Below are 22,380 nucleotides of genomic sequence, written 5' to 3'. Positions count from 1 at the left end.
TACTCTAGTAGAGTACAGATACAGCATTTTAAGTACAGTAGTGAAGTAGGCTAGTTCTACTTCGTTATTACATCTGATCTGTAGACGTTTTAATTAAACATTGGTAGGCTACAGTTAAAAGGAATAAGGCTATAGTCTCTTATTGGCCGGTTTATATTAATCCTTGAAACAAACAAAACAAGCACTGAAAGTTGATAAAATAACATTATAGGCCTACTGATAATATAATCTTATTAGATTATTAGGCTAGTTAATTGTATTTGATGGATTTTACTGCTAATAAAATTTGCAATGAGTTTGCAATGGTGTTCATGCATGTTTGAATAGAGTTTTTGTTCCTTTGTTTTGTGCAGTTTTGACCAGCAGGACTCACTAGCGAGAGGCGTTTCGAAACAGTCGATGCAATTTGTTCAATGTTTCTCCCATCACGATTTTATCGTTGTCAGTGGCACGCTTTGGTGAAAATTAAGTGAACGTCGAATCACACTAAAAGCTAAGCATAATACTACTACATCGGTCAAAGAAAACAACTGGAGAGATTGTAACAAGTTCTTACCATTGTCGAGTAAAATCAAGATCACCGAGAGCGAATTAAAGAAAAGCTTCATTTGCAGCACGTTTTCATGATTCTCATGGTAAAATCATTCTGTTGTTCTGCAGAGAAATTAACATGTGAGCCTCCATACTGGAGTGTACTGAAATCACAATGTGAGCAGATGACAGTGAATACAGCGGGGTGGGTTTGAGCTGGCCCGCCCCCCCTGAAAAGGTCCAGTGAATGGGCCCTCCCCAAATCTGCTAGGCTACTCATATCATGCGTTCTCTCTCTCTCTCTCTCTCTCTCTCTCTCTCTCTCTCTCTCTCTCTCTCTCTCTCTCTCTCTCTCTCTCTCTCTCTCTCTCTCTCTCTCCTCTCTCTCTCTCTCTCTCTCTCTCTCTCTCTCTCTCTCTCTCTCTCTCTCTCTCTCTCTCTCTCTCTCTCTCTCTCTCTCTCTCTCTCTCTCTCTCTCTCTCTCTCTCTCTCTCTCTCTCTCATGCTGGTGTTGCTGCATACCAACACCAGCATGAAATTGATATGCAGCAAAATTTAAGGATCAAAAAAGGATCCCTACCCTCGTCCGGAATGCAGAATCCCTGACCACATTCAAAAGACAACTGAAAACTAATCTCTTCCGTGAGCACTTGACATAAAAAAAAAACAATAAAATAAAAATAAAAACTCTCTTTTATCCTCCCTTGTTTTGGCTTATGCTACTCTGAGCAATGCCAGAACTTTGTATTTTGAGCACTTCTTGCGTTATTTTTGCCTCTTCACGATGACTCGCTTGCTGTAGGCTAGTCCTCAGTTGTAAGTCGCTTTGGATAAAGCGTCTGCTAAATGACTAAATGTAAATGTAAATTTTGCTGTGAAAAAGTCCAGTGACCAATGGGCCGCTGATACGTGTTTCATGGGCCAGTGTTTCAGAGAAAAAAAAACTAGGCTATTGGTCAAACTTTTTTTGACCAATGCAGTACACCGGCAAACCCAGCGCCGCCGATGAAGCAAAACAAAACAAAGGAATGTACGAGTTTTATGGGTCGTTAAGACAAAAAAACAAAACAAAAACAAAAACGTATGGGATGTATCGGCCCAAAAAGCACGTCGGCCCACCGGGAATCTCACGGTATTCACGATGGCCAGTAAGCTATGCCTGCATGGACGTCACCAGGGCTGCCAACTCTCACGCATTGAGCGTGAGACTCACGCAATTGGCCCTTTTCACACGCTCTCACGCCACACATCCATTTTCTCACGCAGAAAAAAATCGCGGAGCAAAGAGGACACTAACAACGACAGACAAAACAGAGCAGGTTACTTTGATATAAAATAAATGATCAGCTCTCAGATTCTGTCAATTTTATTACGCAATTCAAACAATAATACCATTTTGGCGCTTGTAAATGTGACGTGACAGATCTCTGTAGCGCCTCAGTTCAAGCGGCACGTGAACCGATCATCTCTAACTCTTCTTTACTATTAGTAAATAAACCCGAACTTACCGAAATGTATGCCTCGGATCAATCAGTGTTTTTCAAAAGCGGGAAGAAGTGAATAAAACAGGTAAATGGTAAATGTAAATGGACTGCAAAACAGGTCGGCTAGAACAATGTCACATAAGTTACATTTACACCAGGAAAGCAATTTAATGACCATATAGGCTGGAAAAAATAGCTATAGAGTTTTGTTAGAGTTTTATATGTCCACTATATTAGGCTACATATATTTTTATCACTAAAATATTATAAAGTTGTTATTATAATAAAGAACGCATTATATTTTATTTAAGTTGTTATTTTTAACCTTTAATAAAAATAGCCTAGGGCTCTCTATGTTTTCAGCATTAGTGTTTTTGTTTTTTTTTACATGTATCTACTGTAACTAATAATTATCAAAATAAATTGATATTGAATCAAGATGTCAAGCAATAATAAATACAGTAGCCTGCCAGTAATTGTAACCATGCAGCTAAACATTGTAACATGTTGTCAGTAAACTTAATAAAAATAAGTTACCAAATGTTTTGACAATCACAACTTATTGTGATGCAAGTTTTTTTTCTCCCACATACAGAAATGTAAAATATTAAAAATACAATATAAAGACGATTTTTTTTTTTCAACAATCAAGTCTCGCGTTGCCAGTAGTCATGCCTCAGTAGGGCTGTTGCCATCTAGCGGTTGAGAAATGTAATTGCATTTTAATTTAATTTAAAATGAAAGACGGTCAAATAATATCGATCGTAGATTGCTTATGAATGTTATAGTTAAACGTAGACCACTGATCGCCTCGATTTCGCCGGGTGATGGGCTAAAAGCAGACTGCACTAGCCCGTCCAATTCAGAGCTAAATCGTGACTACAGATCCACCATGTCATGCAATGACACTTGCACCTTGTATATATTATTATTACCAATGCGAACATGGGATATCAACCAACATCTAATGCGTTGCCTGCATAAAAAACTTACAATTAATTAATTTTGACTATAAGTGGGCTACAAATAGCCGGTCTGACTAGCTAGATCGTGTCTACGCACAGCCTAGAACATGTCAAAGAAATGAAACCAAACACCTTGTAATCACAGTTGACTTTGCTTACATGATGGAATATCATACATATCGCAAGTTATTTTGGAAAAAAATGACATGTAACGAGATTCAATGTTATTTTGTCTAGAAGTGGGTTACACAACACAGCAAAAACGCCAGTGTACATTTAACTCAATTTGAGTCCCATTTAACACTCCTGAAATGTATATATGACTCCCTCCATTTTGGAGTTAAAATAACACTTTTGAAAGTGTGAAATATATACATTACTCGTGGAGTACATTTGAACACTTACAGTGTTTAAAAATAACACTTTTGAAAGTGTGAAATATATACATCACTCATGGAGTACATTTGAACACTTACAGTGTTCAAATGTATTCCGTGAGTAATGTATATATTTCACACTTTCAAAAGTGTTATTTTAACTCCAAAATGGAGGGAGTCATATATACATTTCAGGAGTGTTAAATGGGACTCAAATTGAGTATAAAAGCAAATAATTTAACCTAACATTGAATGCACATCAAAACAATCCAGAAAGTTAAATTGTAACCTTAGTCTGGGAACATAGTAGAATTCATTTCATTGTAAGGTTAAAAAAAGGCAAAATGCAAACAGTTGTTTTAACAAACTAGTTTTTTTTATTAACGAACAAGCCCCTTTACATCATAGGTTAACTTTTAAAATAAATTATGAAGGCACAATAAAGGCATTTCTGTCATCATGATTATGTGAAAGCTGCTCATCAAATTGTCTGTATCTCTGTAATATTTCAAGTCCTGTACATGTCAGTGAATGCAAGTCCTGTGAAGTTGAGTACCTTCGACTTTGCAACAGTACAGCAGTACTTGAGTCAACACAACATTCAGCGGATGAACAACAGTTGCAGGATATGAGTGGATCAGTTGTGTCCAGTTGCTAACAGTAAAGTTCAGTGCATATATAGTTGTTTCACAGAGCAGGAAAGGCCGTGCAGATCCAACTTTATCAAAATATCCTGGAGTGCTGGTTCCCTACACAACACAAAACCAGACCAATTACAATTAATACTTGTGTTTTATAAATACAAGTTTATGGTGGAAAAAGTTAAATCATCTTAGACTTTTGTGACTCAAACAAGAAACTATTTTGGTTAGATTAAGACTTGAATTTACTTTTTTCCAAGTAAATAAAATACTTAATTCAACAAAAAAAAAAAAAAGTAAATTGTCAAATTATTCACCCTCATGTTGTTCCAAACCAGTAAGAGTTTTGCTCATCTTCAGAACAATTAATGAAGATATTTTTTATAAAATCTAAGAGATTTCTGTCCCTTCATCAACAGCCTTTTCAACTATAAATTCCAAAGCCACAGAAAGGTATAAAAGAAATCATAAGTAATCCATGTGACTCAAGTTTAACCTCAATTTTTTTTATTACGAAGCAACAAGAGTTGCTCCTTTATTTTATTTACAAATTATTAATCTTCAATGCACGCTTACTTAACATCTGCTCTCACGTCAACAACATGCACGAGTTGTAATGTTCTCATGAACGCATGTTGGAAATTAATATTTTATAAATTAAGTGGTAAATGTTTTATTGCTGCAAACACAGCACTTGCATAGTCAAATTGATATTAAAACACTGGCATCACATGGAGTACTTTAATGATATACCTTTATACCTTTCTGGGGCTTGAAAGTGGTAGTTGCGTGGACTGTCAATGGAGGGACAGGAAGCTTTCAGATTTCATTAAAAATATCTTCATTTGTATTGTGAAGATGAAAGAAAGTCTTACATGTTTGGAACGAGATGAGGGTAAGTAATTAATGACATAATTTCCATTTTTGGGTGAAATAACCCTTTAGGAATAAATTAAGACACGCACATTACGAAATCTCACTAAATGGTCAGCTGCCGGAAGAATCTTTGTTCCCTTCTGGTGGCTTTGTGATGTTGGGGGCAGGTGATGGGCAGGGATTTCCCAATCAGTTGAGTCTAAAATTAAAAAGCAAGAAAACATCTACCTGTCAAATCATGAAAACAATTGGTTTGAAAATTCGTTTTAAGTAAAAAGAAAAGAAAAAAAGAATTAAGAAATCCAAAATTTCCACAAGTTAAAAAATAAATACGACCTCATGTTATGTCAATCACGCTTGCACACTGCCTCCGAAACTTTCATCCGTCATTAAAAAAAATCTAAACGGGTTTGATTTTCTGCGTTTTTCGCATCCGTAACAAGCAGTTTGAATGGTGCTTTGACAATTTTTCTTTGACGAAAAAACACATATACGAAAATTTCGGACTCAGTGTGCAATGGCCTTTACTTTTGTAAAGTAATTTGACAAATTCAAAATGAGTGTCATGAAACACAAAAAAATCTAGTTATACCAAATGGCAACAAAACAATGATTATTTTTTTACCTTTATGCACATGATTCTCTCATAAATCTTACCTTCACTAGGTTCTAGTAAACACCAAGCCTGGTAGGTGCATCATAGAAATGCTCCTAGCAAACACAAATAGCTAAATCAATACATTTAAACGTGAAAGCTTATCCAAACATCAACCTAAATTTAATCTGACAAATACATTTTGCATAAATATTGAATCTGAAAGAATTACTTACCCATTTAAAAAAACGTGAACCTCTAAATAAGGAAATAAAGTGGCAATTTCCCGTGCGTTGTTGGTCCGAAGTTTGTGGAGTTGAGGTTCTGTTTTCAGTTAAGATAGGTGTGCTGGCAAACGAGAGTAAAAGATAGTTTGAGGATAAATACATTATGATATTTGCACATCACAAATATTGTCATAAAAAATATCATTATGAAATACGTATTGTAAATGAGTTAAAACACTTACTTTCCTCCGTGTCTGCACTGCGTCACGAGTCAAAGATGTAACGGGCCTAGTCTGTGAGAAAGGTTTAGGCGCGCACATCATATAAATATCGTTATAAAACAATATAATGCCATGAAATACAGGTTTTAAATTTGGTTAAAAACACTTACTTTCGGAGTTTTCCCTGTTAATGTTACAAGCAATCCTCGTCGTCGTCAGCTCCGTATTGAGCCAAAGATGTCGCCTTTGAGAAAAGTTTCGGCTCGGTTCAGCGCGCAGAGCATTTAAATATCGCTATAAATCAATATGTTAAAAAAATAAATATTGTAGATTAGACAAAACACGTACTTTCGTCGTTTCCCTGTGTAAAAGCAACCTCATCCTCGTCTGCTCCTCATCGCGCGTCGACGGAAATGCCTTTCTGAGAGCGGTTTAGCCGTGCACAGCACATAAATATTGTTATAAAACAATATGATGTAATAAAATGCATACATAAACACTTAATATGATATTATATCTGCGTTGTCCCTCCTTATATGCCTTGCGGCGCGAGTCAAAGAAAATGGCGTCTTTGAAAAAAGTTTCAGTTGGTTTCGTCGCGCCCAGCGCGTAAATGTCCCGGATGTAACTAATTACACTCTCTCGGTGTTATAGATTTAACTCTACATATTTTCACCAGCCAGAGGGTGCGGTTTACACTAGCAGTGTTAATTCAACACCAGAAAATTAACTCTTTACTCTAGGACTCTTTAACACCAGGATTTCAACACTGGAGATTTTGCTGTGCGGACTATATCGGGTCTACATTTAACCGAGATGGTGAAATGACGGCTATTGCTTGCTGGGAACATAATTATTGCTGGACTGCATGGGCCCCCCCTAGCGGCTGGGCCCCAGAAAACGTTCCCCTTTATCCCCCCTTATGGGAGGCCTTGGGTGTGAGCATACTATAGGGTGTTTGTCTGCTGAACGAAAAAGGAGTGTGTCTGTGTTTTCTTCATCTTCTACTTTCAGTTTAATGGCGGATCGCAATTATAGGCATATAGCATTTATAGGCATAAAGCCACCTACTGTACAGGAGTGTGTGTGTGTTGTGTGTGAGTGTGTGTGAGTGTGTGTGTGAGAGAGAGAGAGAGAGAGAGAGAGAGAGAGAGAGAGAGAGAGAGAGAGAGAGAGAGAGAGAGAGAGAGAGAGAGAGAGAGAGAGAGAGTCCGGGGAGTGAGTATGGGAAATGTAGTTTGTGAGTGATAGTCTTATGTGGAGTGCCCTCTGGTGGCTCTCAAGGGCACTCCAGCTGGTGACCGTTACAGAGATAGACCTTTGAATCTGACATGACTGTTATATAGGCTGGGTTAGTGGATTCAGTATTTTATTTAAATGTAAACCTGTTCTGTGAGGGCATTAACTGTTCATGAAAAGAAGCTGCTTTTATTTCAGCTGATGACCCCTAATTTCTAATTTACCAACAGAAGGGTGAATGTTTGTTGCAGAGTGAGCACTGAAGATAGCAATGTGCTGAGACATTTGCTCTTGTTCATTTGGTTTAAATTCACTTTGCACTTTTTGCACTATGCAATCCAGAAAATAAATAAAAATGTTTTGATACTTCTGTAGTCTGTACTGAATTCAGTGTGCGGCCAGACACCTTCTTGCTCGTTTTCATAAAAAGCAGGCAGGAGGAAACTTTTCACCTAGTAAACACACACACACTGAACACACACTCTCTCACCTATAGCTGATGGTCCAGATCAAACCACATTTCTCAAGTACACCGCCCAAGGTTTCAGTTTGCCTCAGAAGATGAACTTCAATAAAACTTGTACTATGAGATCAGACACAGTTTTAACTTTTTGATTTGATTTTTAAATATACACTAAAATTGAGAACTAAATAAATATTTAATATACATAACCATCTTGAAATCACTAGAATTTGTAGAGTTCACTAGATATTCTTCTACGTTTGCCATTTAACAATCAGACAACTAATTTTCAAAAAGTATGTTAAATGATAAGAAATAAGGAATATTTCACAAATTAAGAACAGTTCAAGTCTTATAAGGGCCAGATGACCTATAACATTATATAATATGCAAATGCAGCGAGTTAAACTAGGAGGGTCAAACTGTGTCGTGGGAGGATTCACACATATAGACTGAGTGTTTTCAGCAGATAGTTTCATCACACACTGAACTACTGGAGAAAATGTTTCACACGTTTGTTTTATTCTGTTTGTGCTGCTGGAGTCTGATTGGTAAGTTATAAAAAAAATAATGATTTAATTTTTTTTCCAAATTAGAGTAATACAGGGGCTGCTATACGCTCAGTAAAAAGGTTCAAAAGCTGATTTTAGAAACATGTTTGCTTTGAGTGTTCATATCTGGTTTAATAATGGATTTATTTTTTTAATGCAATAAGTAGCCTGGGATATTTAGTATGAAAATCTGATGTATTACTGTGTGTTTGGTTATGTGCTTGTTTAAAACACACTATTAAAAAAAACACACTATGAAGGGGGCCTAGATTAGGAGGACTAGTTACATGTTCTTAATCTGGGCCTGTCATCTGTCCTTTATTCATAAATGCTGCCGTATTAGTCCATTAATTGATGCTATACATATATTTCCAGGCAATCACGTAAGCGCTGGTGCAATGTTTTCTCTACTTGATTCTGAGTTCTGACAATCTCAGGCTTTGTAAACCATCAGAATCTTTAATCTGTGTAAATCTGTTTGTTCTCCAGGAGTGTTTGGTGAGTCAGTGTCAGTGATGGAGGGAGATTCTGTTACTCTAAACTCTGGTGTCACTGAAATACAAGAAGACGACGACATACTGTGGATTTTTGGAGTTGAAAAGTCTCTTATATTTAGAATGAAAAAAAAAAAGCAAATCTTCTCCACAAATGATGATGTTCTTGATGGGAGATTCAGAGACAGACTGAAGCTGGACGATCAAACTGGATCTCTGACCATCACACACACCACAACTGAACATACTGGAGATTATAAACTAGAGATAAATGAAGCAAAAACAACATCAAAAACATTCAATGTTTCTGTCTATGGTGAGTAGAGATCATTTGTATTGTGCATATTCTTGTTTTATTAAAGGAATATTCAGTACAAGTTAATCTCAAACAACAGCATTTGTGCCATAATGTTGATCACTATAAAAATTTGAGCAAAACTCAAGGTTATGATGAGGCGCTTATGTCAATGGAAACTTTTAGAACTTATAAGCGGAAATGTGAAGCTTATAATTGTATAAAGGCACTTGCAATAATTCTTCTGTCAAACCTAGTTTATTAAAGCTGTAAACTGTTTTAATCATTTTAAAGGTAGGGTATTTCGCAACGGCTAGCAATAACTTAGTTTGAAAGCCTGAGATCCCAGCCTCTCTAAAGCCACGCTTGCTTCAAAACACATGAACACACACAGCAGAGCGTCACGAGAGACGGCGTTAAACTTCCTCATGTCTCAAACAACACAGAACATTACAATAATAATGAACAGAGCTCTACACGTACCACATGACTGCTGCAGATTCATCTCACCGTTGATATTGTTGACATAGAAATACCTAAATCTGAGTCTGAGGATGTGAACAGCTCCGAGTAGAACATATGACTGTCAAATAAATTAATCTAGATTTGTGTTAATTCGCTTATGTTTTCCAGCTCGTCTGCCTGTTCCTGTCATCATCCGTAACTCTTCACAATGCTCTTCATCATCTTCATGTTCACTGGTGTGTTCATCAGTGTTGAATGTGAGTGATGCGACTCTCTCCTGGTACGCAGGAATCAGTGTATTGTCCAGCATCAGTGTGTGTGATCTCAGCATCAGTCTCTCTCTACCTCTGGAGGTGGAATATCAGGATAAAAACACCTACAGCTGTGTGCTGAACAATCCCATCAGCAACCAGACCACACATCTGGACATCCACACACTCTGCCACACATGTGCAGGTACCACAGCACTGATCATATATGTGTGTGTGTTTACTGACCTGATCTCTGTCTTCTGTTGTACATCAGACTGATGCGTTCACTGCTTTCTTTATCATTACAGAGCTGGACACACTCTCTCCTTCTCCTCCTCCAGTGTCAGTGTCTCTGATAGTGTTGATCTCTGCTGGATCTCTGATGATAGTTGCAGTCGGGATCTTCTGGATCTGCAAGAAAAGAAAAGAAAGAAAAACAGACAAAGAAGGCAAGAGTTACAAACAGACTTTAACAAGTATTATAACAAATAATAGTCAACTATATTTTAGTAGATTGATAGCCCTTTTAGCCTTAAATTATAATTAAAATGTAGCTAACAGCTTCTAGATGATTCATATAAAAAGAAACCAAAAGTATATGTGTATAGTGATTGTGTTTGGCAATTTATGTAAATTACATTCATTAGAATACATGTCTATTTGTATAATGAATGTTTACTGGGTTTCATAAATGATGTGTAAAGAATATCTCTCTAAATGTAATGACGAACACGCACTCTGTTCATAACCTTTTCTGTGTGAAAAAGGCCTAATGACAAATTACATTAGTTGAAGCCTTATTTAAAAATGGCAGTGTTCAACATTTAATGAAATGTGTAATGCCTCATTTCTGACAATCCTAATAATAACACATGTTGTGAAGAATCAGATGTTATGAGTTTTAATACATCTATTGTTGTTGAAACAGTCGAGACTCACGAAGACGAGATCACTTACGCTCAACCAGCGTTCAACAAAAGAAACGCACGTAACGCGGTAAGACTTTTTATTTGTTGTTGAGTGTGTTTGTATCATTTCTGCAGTGAATATCATCCATCATATCACACATAACAGCACCATATCAGATATTCATAAGAGCATCATTCCATGCAAGAAACACGTTATCATTATTATTGCAATCTTTAGGATGAACCTATTCATTATTATTATCTTCTTTAATGTGTTTTTTACAGAGTGTGAAAGAGGAGGCTCATGTGGTGTATGCACCGATCACAATGAGAAAAGTATCGAGACCAAACTGTGTGACCAGCGACAACCTTCAAGTCTGAGTCTGTGGTTGAGCTTTTGGTGAGAATCAATCATCCTTTTAAAGCGTGACACTTAAAGATGGATTCATGAAATGGTCTCCCAAAGAACTTGACTTGTATTACAAGGACATTTAACTAAATCATTTGTCCCATTAGATAATTTTATGTTTGGCTCTTAAAGTCTTAAATGTTTGTAAGTCTCATGAGAAACATAGATGGAGTGGAGGACCTGCTGTGGTCTCATTTGTTTAAATAAGTGTGGTCTGATCTGCTGGTGGATGGACAGCTTGTTCTTGAAAATGTTTCTGCAGCTAGACGTGTGTGTTTGATGTCAGTTTAAGTGCATCTGCTATGAATAGTGTGTCTGTAAATAGCCTGTGGTTGACAGGCTTTTTCCATTCCTTCTATACATAAAACCGTTTGACTTCTGCTCAACAGAAAACCTGCTTTAAACTGAGCTCATCAATGCTGGTGTTTGACAAAAGGTGTTATATTATACAGAGATATAAATATCATATAAAATATAATATACTTTGTGTGTATATGCATCATGATCTTATACTCATGCTGTAACTTCCTTCTAAAAAGAAGTATTCTTGACACCTTTTTGATACCTTCATATGTCACTTCCTGTTTTTTTTCTGACTATGTGTGAGAGTCATTTTAAGAATAAATGCAATGTATGACTTACAATTAATATTCTATGGCCATTAATTTCTTTAGTTTTCATCAGTTTTGATGAGAAACTAACCAAAAGCAGCAATGCTACAGGTTGGCATACATGTGGGTGAATCCTTTACATTGTATGTCTTTAGTAGTAGTAGTATCTACTGCTGTATTCTATAAGGGTTTATTATGTAGAATACTTAATACATGTGGAAAGTACTGTATGTAGTACGCAATTTCATTGGATGCGGTTTTGGCGTAACTGACGCTCTCCATTACGCATACAGAGCTGTCAGAATATGACGCATATTTCCACCCGTGCAGCATCTCTGAGTGCAGGACAAAAGTTATTGAAGTGAGTTTATTTCCGGACTTTACGTTTGTAAAATTGGAGAACGGTATATGTCCAGTTAATGTGGACTAACAGTATACGTACAATTCAGCATATCACTTTAAACCACTGGAGATCTGATTCCTTTATCTTATACAGTAATAGATTATTAGGTAGATACTTTGTACATTATACGGTTCTTACACTCACCTCTTTCGGTGGACTTTTTCCTCGTTTTAGGTCTCCTCTCCGGTTCACATATGGTTTCCCAGCATCCCTAAGAGACTTCCCTGGTTTGTCCTTCCATTCGTTCATGTTTGCTCTCCTTTTTTGCCGAGGTTTTGGCTATTAATGTCCGCAGCGGACATGAAAGCAATCAGCGTCTCCATTTTTCGTAAGTGGACATAGACATGTTTTCCACGTAAGACTATTTTAAAGTTTAAAATACAGAGTATTGGTCACGTGAACACACCCCCAAAGTGCTTCTGTATACAAAGTGGCACACAAACATTTATGTCACATGGTTCTCTTTTTTTTTTTGGACTTATACGGTTGTTCGTCGCATGGACTCAAATGATGTCCAACCTAGTGGTCCAGGAGCGAACTGTTCCTACGCTTTGCATTCGAGGGACGGGCATACCAGTACAAGGTCTTCCCCTTTGGGCTGTCCCTGTCGCCCTTAACCCTCAATGGGAAGTGGGTGTTCGCATCCTCAACTCTCTCGACGACTGGCTCATCCTGGCCCACTGGCGAGACGGTGGGACCTGGTGCTCAGACACCTCAGCCATCTGGGGTTTCAGGTCAACTGGGAAAAGAGCAAACGTGCAGAGGATCTCTTTTCTCGGTATGGAGTTGGACTCGGTCAACCTGACAGCTCGTCTCATGAACGGGCGTGCTCAGTCAGTGCTGAACTGCTTGAATTCGTTCAAAGGCAGGACAGCGGTCTGACTGAAATGCTTTCAGAGGCTCATGGGGCATATGGCATCCGAAGCCACGGGCACACTGCTCGGATTACTTTATATGAGACCGCTTCAACAGTGGCTACACGTCCGAGTCCCGCGAGATGGGCATGGCACCGTGGCACGATCCGAATAACTATCACTATCGGGCTGTCAGCCCGTGGTCCGACCTTGCATTTCTACGGGCCAGAGTTTCCCTATAGAACAAGTGTCCAGGAATGTTGTTGTCTCAACAGCTGCCTCCACCATCGGCTGGGGTGCCGTGGTCAACATGCATGCAGCCTCGGCATCCTTGCCCTCCGTCGGTTTCTCCCATTGCTGTGGGACGCATATACTGGTCCGGACGGACAACACATTGACCGTTGCGTACATCATTCGCCAAGGTGGTCTACGCTCCCGTCGCATGCTGTAACTCGTCTAATCTGACTGCACAAGCAATGTGAGAATTACTAATCTCCTCCTCTGGCTTTTGAGCTCAAATGTGCAGCCGACACGTTCACAGCAGCTCAAACTCCCAGGAGAGTGGAGACCACCCCCAGGAAGGTCGCTTAGAGGCGCTTCGGAGTTGCTCAAGTGGACCTGTTTGCCGCTCCGGACACGTCCCACTGCCAGTTGTTCTATTCCCTGACTGAGGGGACCCTCGGCACGGATGCACTGGCACACAGCTGGCGAGTATGCGCAATTATGCGTTTCTCCCAGTCAGCCTATACTCACACATACCCTGTGCAAGGTCAGGGAGGACGAAGAGCAGGTCTTGCTGGTTGCGACCTACTGGCCCACCCGGACCTGGGTCCCAGAACTCAAGCTCCTTGCGACAGCCCCTTGGCGGATTCCCCTGAAGAAGGGCCGGCTTTCTCAGGAACGGAGCACCATATGGCACCTGCGTTAAGACTTCTAGAACCTCCACGTGTGGTCTCTGGACAGGACCCAGAGGTTTTTAGTGACCTATAGTGGTAGTAGACACAATCACTTCAGCTAGAGTCCCCTCTATGAGGCACACTTATACTTGGAAGTGGAACCTTTTCGTTGAATCGGGCTCTTCTAACCAGGAGGACACCCGTAAATGTCCAATCAAATGTTATTCTTTCCTTTCTGCGAGAAGGGTTGGAGTGAAGGCTGTATCCTTCCACCCTGAAAGTGTTGCTGCTATCGCCGCACATCACGATGCAGTAGAAGGTAAGGTGGTGGGAAAGCACAACCTGGTAATCAGCTTCCTGAAAGGCACGAGGAGGTTGAACCCTCCTCGACCTCGCATCATCCCCTCTTGGGACCTCTCTATGGTCTTACCGGCCCTGCAGAGAGCTCCCTTTGCAATCAGAGATTAAGATCCTGTATCTTCCTAGTGTTGTCCAATATTCTCACTGCATAGCAAAAGTAGGAACAGTAGTGATTGACTTCTCTGTGTAAGCCCTGTCCTTCTTCCTCCCCACGGGTGCGGGGGGACCAGCAGCTTACGCGGGACACTGGAAGGCATAACTCAACGTAACTCATAGTTACTGACTGATTGAGAACGAACAAATTACCTATACGGTTGTATGGGTTGGAGGACTTGTTGGGAGAAACTGCATGTTAAACCTCATATGCATAGCCTAAATTATGTGAAGAAAACTACATTACCATTATATGTCAGCTTACATATAGATTCCAACTTGCCAAAACAGAGGTAAGAAGAGAGAAAAAAATAGTTTCAATATATCTTATTCACATGATTCCCACCGTAAAATGTCAATCAGAGAAATTTGATCAGATTATGATTCAATGCAATGTCATGTTTTAAGTACCAGTTTCACTCATGTTGGGATAAATTACTTGATTCAAGCAGCTGGCTCATCCAGCCACTTAATCCACCAAACAACAATCATTTCAATAATTATAACCCCATAGTAAAAGCCTTGAGCATGATGGAAACTGAAATCTATGGAAAGATAGATGACTGCTGGGAGTTTTTCCATGAACTTGCTCGTTATTCACAGCTTTGAAGAACTTATCTTAGACATGTTTCGCTATCTTAGCACGTAGCTGGGCCTCTGATAAAACCGGCCACTACAAATATGGAGACATAGAGGAAAGGTCACCTCTCAACATCTGTAAGAACATCAGCAGAACCTTAAATGCCTCAAAACCTTAAACCCACCTCATGTTAGAGAAGCTACAGTTCACAGATTAATGCTATCAAAGCTTGAATGGAATTTTGATATTTTGTCATCTATTATCCTGAGGTATAGCTAGAATTTGGGCCTTTTTCTTTATCATTATTATTATAATTTTTTGTTTACTATACTACAACATAGATGAGCTTTGGAGAAAATGAAGTGTTCATTTTATGTTTGATTTTACACTTTCAGAATTAACTTTTCAGAATGTCCATAGATCTCTCATTGGCATTTGTATTTTCATAGTGGCCAAAGCTCAGTATTAATACTTTAATATACAAAACCTTGCAAAATATAATACAAATGTTAGTATTTAACTACATAAAACAAATGTTGACTGTTGATTAACCAAGCTCTCCATTAAACGACCAAAACAGCCCTAAAATTGAATAAAATATTATAAAGACACTTCATATTTAAGCGTATTAGATGATAATTGCATTTAACAGATTACACCTTCAAAAAAAAAAGTGCAATTGTTTTGTAAAAAGTGTATTTTTATACATGTTTGTTTGGACTGAGTTTCCTTGCATTAACACTGTTCTGACCAGCAGGGGTCACCAGCGTCCGGCGATTCAAACCAGTGTTAAAAGCTTTGTTTCTCCCATCATAGCAACAGATGGCAAAACTGTCTGGGGCAGGACATCATGAGAAACCTCCAAGTCTCTGCTTGCTGTGCTTTTTTTGGCTGCTTTTATTGCTGGGCTTCTTTCTGCTGGAGCAAATGGATGGATAACTAGAAAGTCTGCAGAGCAGCAGCACAGAGGAAAATAGAGTATAGAGAGGGAAAGAACAGAGAGCAAAACAAACTCAGCTGCCCATCCATCATGACATTACTAGACGTAACAACAACCATTATAGTGAAAGTGAAAGTATAGAAAGTAGCATCAGTGTTGAATAATAACGCAATGATTCAAAATGATATTATATATAAATAACAATATTTTACAGACATATGATTCCAGCCATTATGAATTAATCATACAGTATGTTTTAAATAAAACATACAAAGATTTTTCAAGTTAATTTCCTTGTTTCAGAAAAGAAAAACATCCTCTATTGAGGCGATTTACATTTACAGTGAGTACCAGACAAAAAGACAAATCCAAAATTAGGAAAAAGTGGACAAGAATGCAACCAAAAGAAAGAAGCAAGAAAACCCATAAGTCTAAAGCTAAAGTCTAGACTGAATAGAGTATTTAAGTGAAGGCAATCGTTTCAAAACAGTGATAATTTTCTACAAGACAAACACAAAATACAATATTTAAAAAAACAATCACACTAGTCAATCTTAACACAATAGAACTGAAAGAGACACGAGATGGAAAAAAGACTAAATGAAAAAGATAAACTAATCAGCACCTTTTAAATGTCACGTTTTTTTCACAACTTCAGGTATAGGAAAAATAAACTTTGCACATTTCAACGAAGAAGTCTATATTTCTACCAAATGAAGATTTACTATAATTGAATTACATTCTTTTATCAAGTATACACACATTTGTGTATATTACTATTGCTGTAACACTCCTGACAAACGCCACATCATGTAGGCCTATGTTTCAGGTTTAATGCCAGAGTAACTTTTAACAGTCTGTATCATATATGCGTTAAATTAGAGGCATTTATCAGAATAAATACATTTAGCAAAGTGTTTGACCAACTTTTAAATAAATCAATGAATTTCAAAGCTTATTAAGGCTGGTTGTGGTTTCAGTGCAGCTGCTGGAGAGTGTTTTCTGACGAAGTAAGGTTCATGTTTAAACCATAAATATTAGCACCAGTCTTTTCCAGGAACAGCAACAATACCAGTAAAACCACCTACAGTATCAGTAGTGCACACTGTCCTTGTGTTGAGGAGGAAAATCTTGTCCCCTTGATGTTTGTCTGTCACCTTGTCGTGTCTTATGTTACGTGTTACACTGTATGTGGTGCTATAATCCCCCCTCCCCTTATGTACCCAGGGTCTCACAAAACTGGGTGAATGGTTATGCACTGTATATAAATCTATTGTCTGTATTGTAATATATTGTGTATACATTTGGCTGTATTAAAAATAAAGTTGTCCTCCTAAGAGGGTGGGGTGGCGGGCCAAAAAAAAAAAAAGAGGAGGAAAATCTTGGTCATAATGCCCGCTTTGAGGCAAATGTAAAAAACATATGCAAATAGCCCCGCCTCCACCCCGCACTCATCTACACCAGCTCACAGATTATCTCGGCCAACTTCCTGAGGTAAATGCTGCACAATGATATCACTCTCTACAAAGTCGGACACATAACAGTATGATTAGCCTTTTACTTGACTATGTTATCAAACAGCTAATAATGTGTTGCTAATGTTACACACACCATGTTCCTGTTCGCCATCTCAGAGTCAGGGCGCTGTATCCATAGAAACGCTTTGAACAACTCAGAACGTCAGTGAAGAAAGGCATATAGTTCATCATAATATATATCATACACTTGTTATATTGCTAAATATATCCAATTTTTCCTATATCAACAGTAAAATATGCTATAACCTGACATCTCTCGAGACTCCACTGCTAGTTCGCTGTTAATGATATGCTAAAGCCTGCCGGAGCATTGATCTGATTGGTCACAAGGTAGTTTATGACGTCAGAAACACCAGAGATTTCAAACCGTGTTTTTGAGACTGTCTTTGGTTCACTAGATTTAAAGGAGAACTCCGGTCAATTTTAACATTGAGCAAATTTTTTTGTAAATTTGGAGTGCTGTCAATACAGAGAACAACGACAAAAATCGACACTGTTATCCTCTTTTTAAAATGTGCACCCTGTTGACGTTAATGGGGCACGTTTTAAACCTGTTTTTAGAGTAAACACGAGTGAATCTGACTACAGTAGATGTGAAAGATATGAATAAAAATGAGTTATTTCAGCCAGCGCAAATACCTGTATTTACATCCTGTTTTCGGTCGAAGTCCGAAGTAGACGATTGTCGAGTTCACGCGCGTGATCATAGGTAACTAAACCTATGCGTGTGAACTTGACAATCGACTACTTTGGACTTCGACCGAAAACAGGATGTGGCTGGGCACTTGTATGACACATCAAGGATGTTAAGAGGCTAAAAACAGGTTTAAAACGTGGCCCATTGAAGTCAATGGGTGCAAATTTTAAAAAGAGGATAACACGGTGTAGGCAACACCGATTTTTGTCATTGTTCTCTGTATTGACAGCACTCCAAATTTACAAAAAAATTAGCTCAATGTTAAAATTGACCGGAGTTCTCCTTTAAGGAGAAAATATTCAAAAATGCTGTTGACTTATGAATTTTCTTATAGCATATTAAAAACACCACATAGACATATAAACAACATTAAAAGCTGGATTTTCAACACAAGGGGACTTTAAATCATTCAAAAAATTATAATAATTCTAACAAATCAGTTTTGGATGTCATTTAAATTGATATGTAATAGGTGATTTTGACTGGTATTGGTACCGACTGCTGGAATCGTGACACAATTACTCCGTGAGCGAGGAGAGTTTCAGCTGATCCTCTTTACTTTACTAGAAGGAAGTTTAGGAACTCTTTAGTGAAGTTGTGTTATCTTTAACGGTTAACATTGCAAGGATGATTGATGCTAAACTAGAACTGATTTTGGAGAAAATTCTGGATGTTTCAAAAGAAGTGCATTACGCTAATATCCGAGTGAAAGAAGCGAAGCAAAGAATCCTTGAAAATGCGGCTACTGGGACTGAGAGTCGAGCTATAGCCTACAGATCGAAAAGACAGTCGCTTCCCAAACCGAGTGATTAGATGATCAGAAAACAGGGGGTGAAGTCGTAATTTGAGGATCATTGGCCTTCCAGAGAAGACAGCGGGTCTGGCTGTGGTTAACGGAAAAATGGATTCTTAAAATACTCTGTCTGTCTATAGCACGCATTGTGTTTCTCGTGTTTAGGTTTAGTAGTGGTGTGGGGTACGTATCTATTCTACGTTTGGGTAGGATTAGTGGTGTGGGGTGCGTGTGTATAACACGCAATAAAGTGATTATCATATGCACGTGAAAACTGCGTATTATATGCACGTAAAAACTCATTTTCGTGTATAAATTGCCCGAGAAACACAGTGCGTGCTATAGACACATGCTTTCATGAGATCCGTCTGGGAGACGAAGCACAGGCGAGTGAAGCTGGAACGAGAACACAGGATTGGCACATAGGGGCCGAGAGGTATAAATTAGGAACTTTACTCATTTCCTAATTCTCTTCAGTGCCTCTTTCAATGAAAGTGTTAAAAGGGTAAATGATGCTGCACTGTTTGATTGGCAGCCTCAGCCTGTATCTGAAGTATGGCTCATCCTCCTCAAAGGAATGTTATTGGGATCACATGGTGAGTTATAACACGCCATCCTCCTGTAAGAAAACACAGATTCACAGAAGTTTAAAGTGATGAGGAGGATTGATGTTTCAGCTACACAATAAACATACAAATACTTTTCCTGTTGTTTGTAAAGAGGTTTAAATTTCATAATTTAATTGTGTCAAAACACTGTCATAAGATGCATCACATATTTTGTACTTCAGTAATATAAACCTTTCAATATCACATCTAAAATGCTTCAACTGTTGTATTGGTGTTTTATAATAAGACTTGCTCTTTGAAAAAAGGGCACTTTGTTTATGTGGAAGTTATTGCTGTTTTTGATTGTTTTGTTGTTTCATTGGTGAATATTTGCTTCAGTACTGTTAAAAAAAGAAACATTTTCACAGAGTACATTTATGCTACGCACAGAATTATAATAATATAAAATATATTCATACCACTGTTCTTTTAAAGGAATTTGTGCACAGTAAATCTATTTTATCTGGTTAAATCAGCTGATATGTAATACTTACAGTCGGTGGTATTTCTGCATGGCTCCTGTTGTGACGATAGTAAATCACACCAGCAGTCACAACTGCAGAAACCAGCAGAACACCAACCACTATTCCTGCTACAGCTCCTGAAGACAAACCTGAACCTGGAACATCTACAGAGAAACAGACATTATTACTGGAGAGTGAATGATAATACATCAAGTATTTAACAATTTAACTGAAAAATGTCATCATTTGTTTCAGCAACAGCAGTTAAAACAGCATCAGAACTGAGAGATCAACAGGAAACCCCATTTACAGGAGTAAATATTTTGATATTATGCATTTGTCATGTTAATAACACTGGTCAAAGTGTTGAGTCAAAGCTCCCTTTTTTAAACAGTTCACTACCCAACAGTTATAAAGTTTATTTAAAATATTGAACTGTTATTTTAATTCCTCAAAGAAAAATGGATTTAATGGCTGAATTATACACTCACCAATGACAGAAACACTGAATCTCTTCACTGTAGTGATGCTGAAGCTGCTGCTGCTTATGATGATTTGTAGTTTATATTCTCCAGAGTCTGTGTTTCTGGTGTTTGTGATGATCAGAAATCCAGTCTGATGATCCAGCTTCAGTCTGTCTCTGAATCTCTCTTTACACTGAACATCTGTACAGATCTTACTCTGATCTCCAGTGATGTCAGCGATGAGAATGTCATTAAAATACCACGTCATCACATCATTTGTGTTTTTTATTACACCAGGAACTAAAGTAACAGATTCTCCCTCATTCACTGACTCTCTCTTCACTTCTTGTTCAGCAGCAGAAACTCCTGAAACACAAACCAAGAGATGCTGGAGGATCTTTTGCTGGAGAAAACAACACCACCAAACCCTCCACAACATGAACGGACTGCGATCATGGATGCGATTGCACAAGCTCTTTCCTGACTTTCACTCTGAAAATAAAGTTTGGTGCTTCTTAAACAAATTTTACGTCCTTATTTATATCAAATCCTCATTTAAACAGATAATAATTGAAGTTGGTCAGAGATGACATGACATCTCCATTTGAACTGAAGCTTCCTGTGAACGCTAATATATTTATCATCATAGATCTTTATAGTTATCGTTCTTGTGAGAGTTTTATATCAAACTAAGCTATTTAATGATGTAAAGTGAGATAATTATATAAACTGCACTTGTGCTGCAAGTTTGTAAAGATTATCTGTCTACTGTATGTGAATTATATACAGGTAAAGAAAATAACTCAGAATATCCCTGTAAAAAAAAAAAAAAATTAACACATTGACGATGCGTTTTAAACATATATAAACTGCATTTAAACATTCATTAAATGACTCACCAGTGACAGAAACCGTAAAGATCTTGTCAATGTCCCTGCTTTTATTGCTGATGATCTTCAGTTCATAAAGTCCAGAGTCTGTGATGTTTGTGATGTTTGTGATGGTCAGAGATCCAGTCTGATGATCCAGCTTCAGTCTGTCTCTGAATCTCTCAGTGCCTTCATTACACTGAACATCAGTACAGATCTTACTGAGATCTCCATTGATTTGAGCGATGCGAGTGTCATTAAAATACCATTTAATAGCTTCTTGTTGGTTTGTTTGAACACCAGTGTATAAAATGACTGAATCTCCCTCCATCACAGACACTTCATCTGATCCAACACCATAGGTACCTGGAGAAGAAACACAAGCCATACAAAAATATACAATAGTGCTGTGAATTATGTCTGGATAAATTCAGTCCTGGAGAGCCACAGTCCTGCACAGTTTCACTCCAATCCTGACGAAACTCACCTTCCTGTATCTGTCTAACCCTTAAGAACTTGGTTAGCTTTTTCGGGTGTTTTTAATATGGGTTGGAAACCCTAGGGTTTTGAAAACTTGGTGGGGTAGCATTATTTTGTTGTGTTGGTTGGTGACATTTGATTCAATTCATGATTCATACTATAGGTTTTTGGCAACAAAAAATTAAAAAATGTGTTACTTTTTTTTTCACGTTTATTTCTAATGAAATTGTATTAAATAACTTATCTTGCAAGAAAAGTAATCTGATTGCTTATTGCACCCAAAGTAATTTGAGAGTAATTACAGTTCAAGTCACATGATGTTTGTTTACATGTAGACCATAACACATAATAATAACAACTGAATTTACACAAAAGATCCAGTTCAAAATTGATTTCTAATTCTTAACAGTGTGTGTTGCTGCCTGTGTGATCAAAAGCTGCAGTCACAGATGCTCAAGGCAAAAAACACACATTGGCCCTCATTTATCCATCTTGCGTCGAAACGGGCGTATATGTTGGCGTAAGATTATGCTTACACTCCTCTCACCGCCTGATTTATGAAGCTGTGCGTACCTTTGAAATTCAGGTGTACGCAATACCTGCCTCTTGATAAATGCCGCGGCTGAAAACGATCGTCATTAGATTAACACGACCCTATATATTCACGTCTCCGCCTCC

The 22,380-nt window shown here is 38.1% G+C and overlaps 2 protein-coding genes and 1 long non-coding RNA gene across 3 annotated transcripts in view; 1 reads left to right on the top strand and 2 right to left on the bottom strand.

Annotated features, from left to right (window-relative positions):
* The window catches only part of LOC306987867 (uncharacterized protein), a 53,597-nt gene that overhangs the window by 14,864 nt on the left and 16,353 nt on the right, over window positions 1–22,380 (bottom strand). The window contains exons 3-4 of the mRNA XM_079592469.1: window positions 21,253–21,588; window positions 20,381–20,719 (exon numbers count right to left, since the gene is read on the bottom strand). Of these exons, the coding sequence (XP_079448595.1) occupies window positions 20,381–20,719; window positions 21,253–21,588 (675 nt within the window). The remainder of the gene's footprint in view (window positions 1–20,380; window positions 20,720–21,252; window positions 21,589–22,380) is intronic.
* On the bottom strand, window positions 3,735–6,403 carry LOC306988555. Its single transcript, XR_013795437.1, has 6 exons — window positions 6,266–6,403; window positions 6,088–6,161; window positions 5,706–5,817; window positions 5,532–5,585; window positions 4,964–5,073; window positions 3,735–4,106 (listed from the first exon to the last, which is right to left on the bottom strand). It is a non-coding gene; the product is annotated as an uncharacterized lncRNA (long non-coding RNA).
* On the top strand, window positions 7,656–11,641 carry LOC306988767 (uncharacterized protein; the record flags this gene model as incomplete). Its single annotated transcript, XM_079593916.1, has 6 exons — window positions 7,656–7,683; window positions 8,660–8,668; window positions 9,593–9,880; window positions 9,984–10,124; window positions 10,604–10,671; window positions 10,869–11,641. The coding sequence occupies 6 exons, from the start codon at window positions 7,656–7,658 to the stop codon at window positions 10,962–10,964; spliced, it is 630 nt and encodes a 209-aa protein (XP_079450042.1). The 3' UTR covers window positions 10,965–11,641.

The sequence above is a fragment of the Phoxinus phoxinus genome (genome assembly GCF_949152265.1).
Source record: "Phoxinus phoxinus genome assembly, chromosome: 20".
In the NCBI taxonomy this organism is placed as follows: domain Eukaryota; kingdom Metazoa; phylum Chordata; class Actinopteri; order Cypriniformes; family Leuciscidae; genus Phoxinus; species Phoxinus phoxinus.
This window is presented reverse-complemented; position numbering and strand designations above follow the sequence as displayed.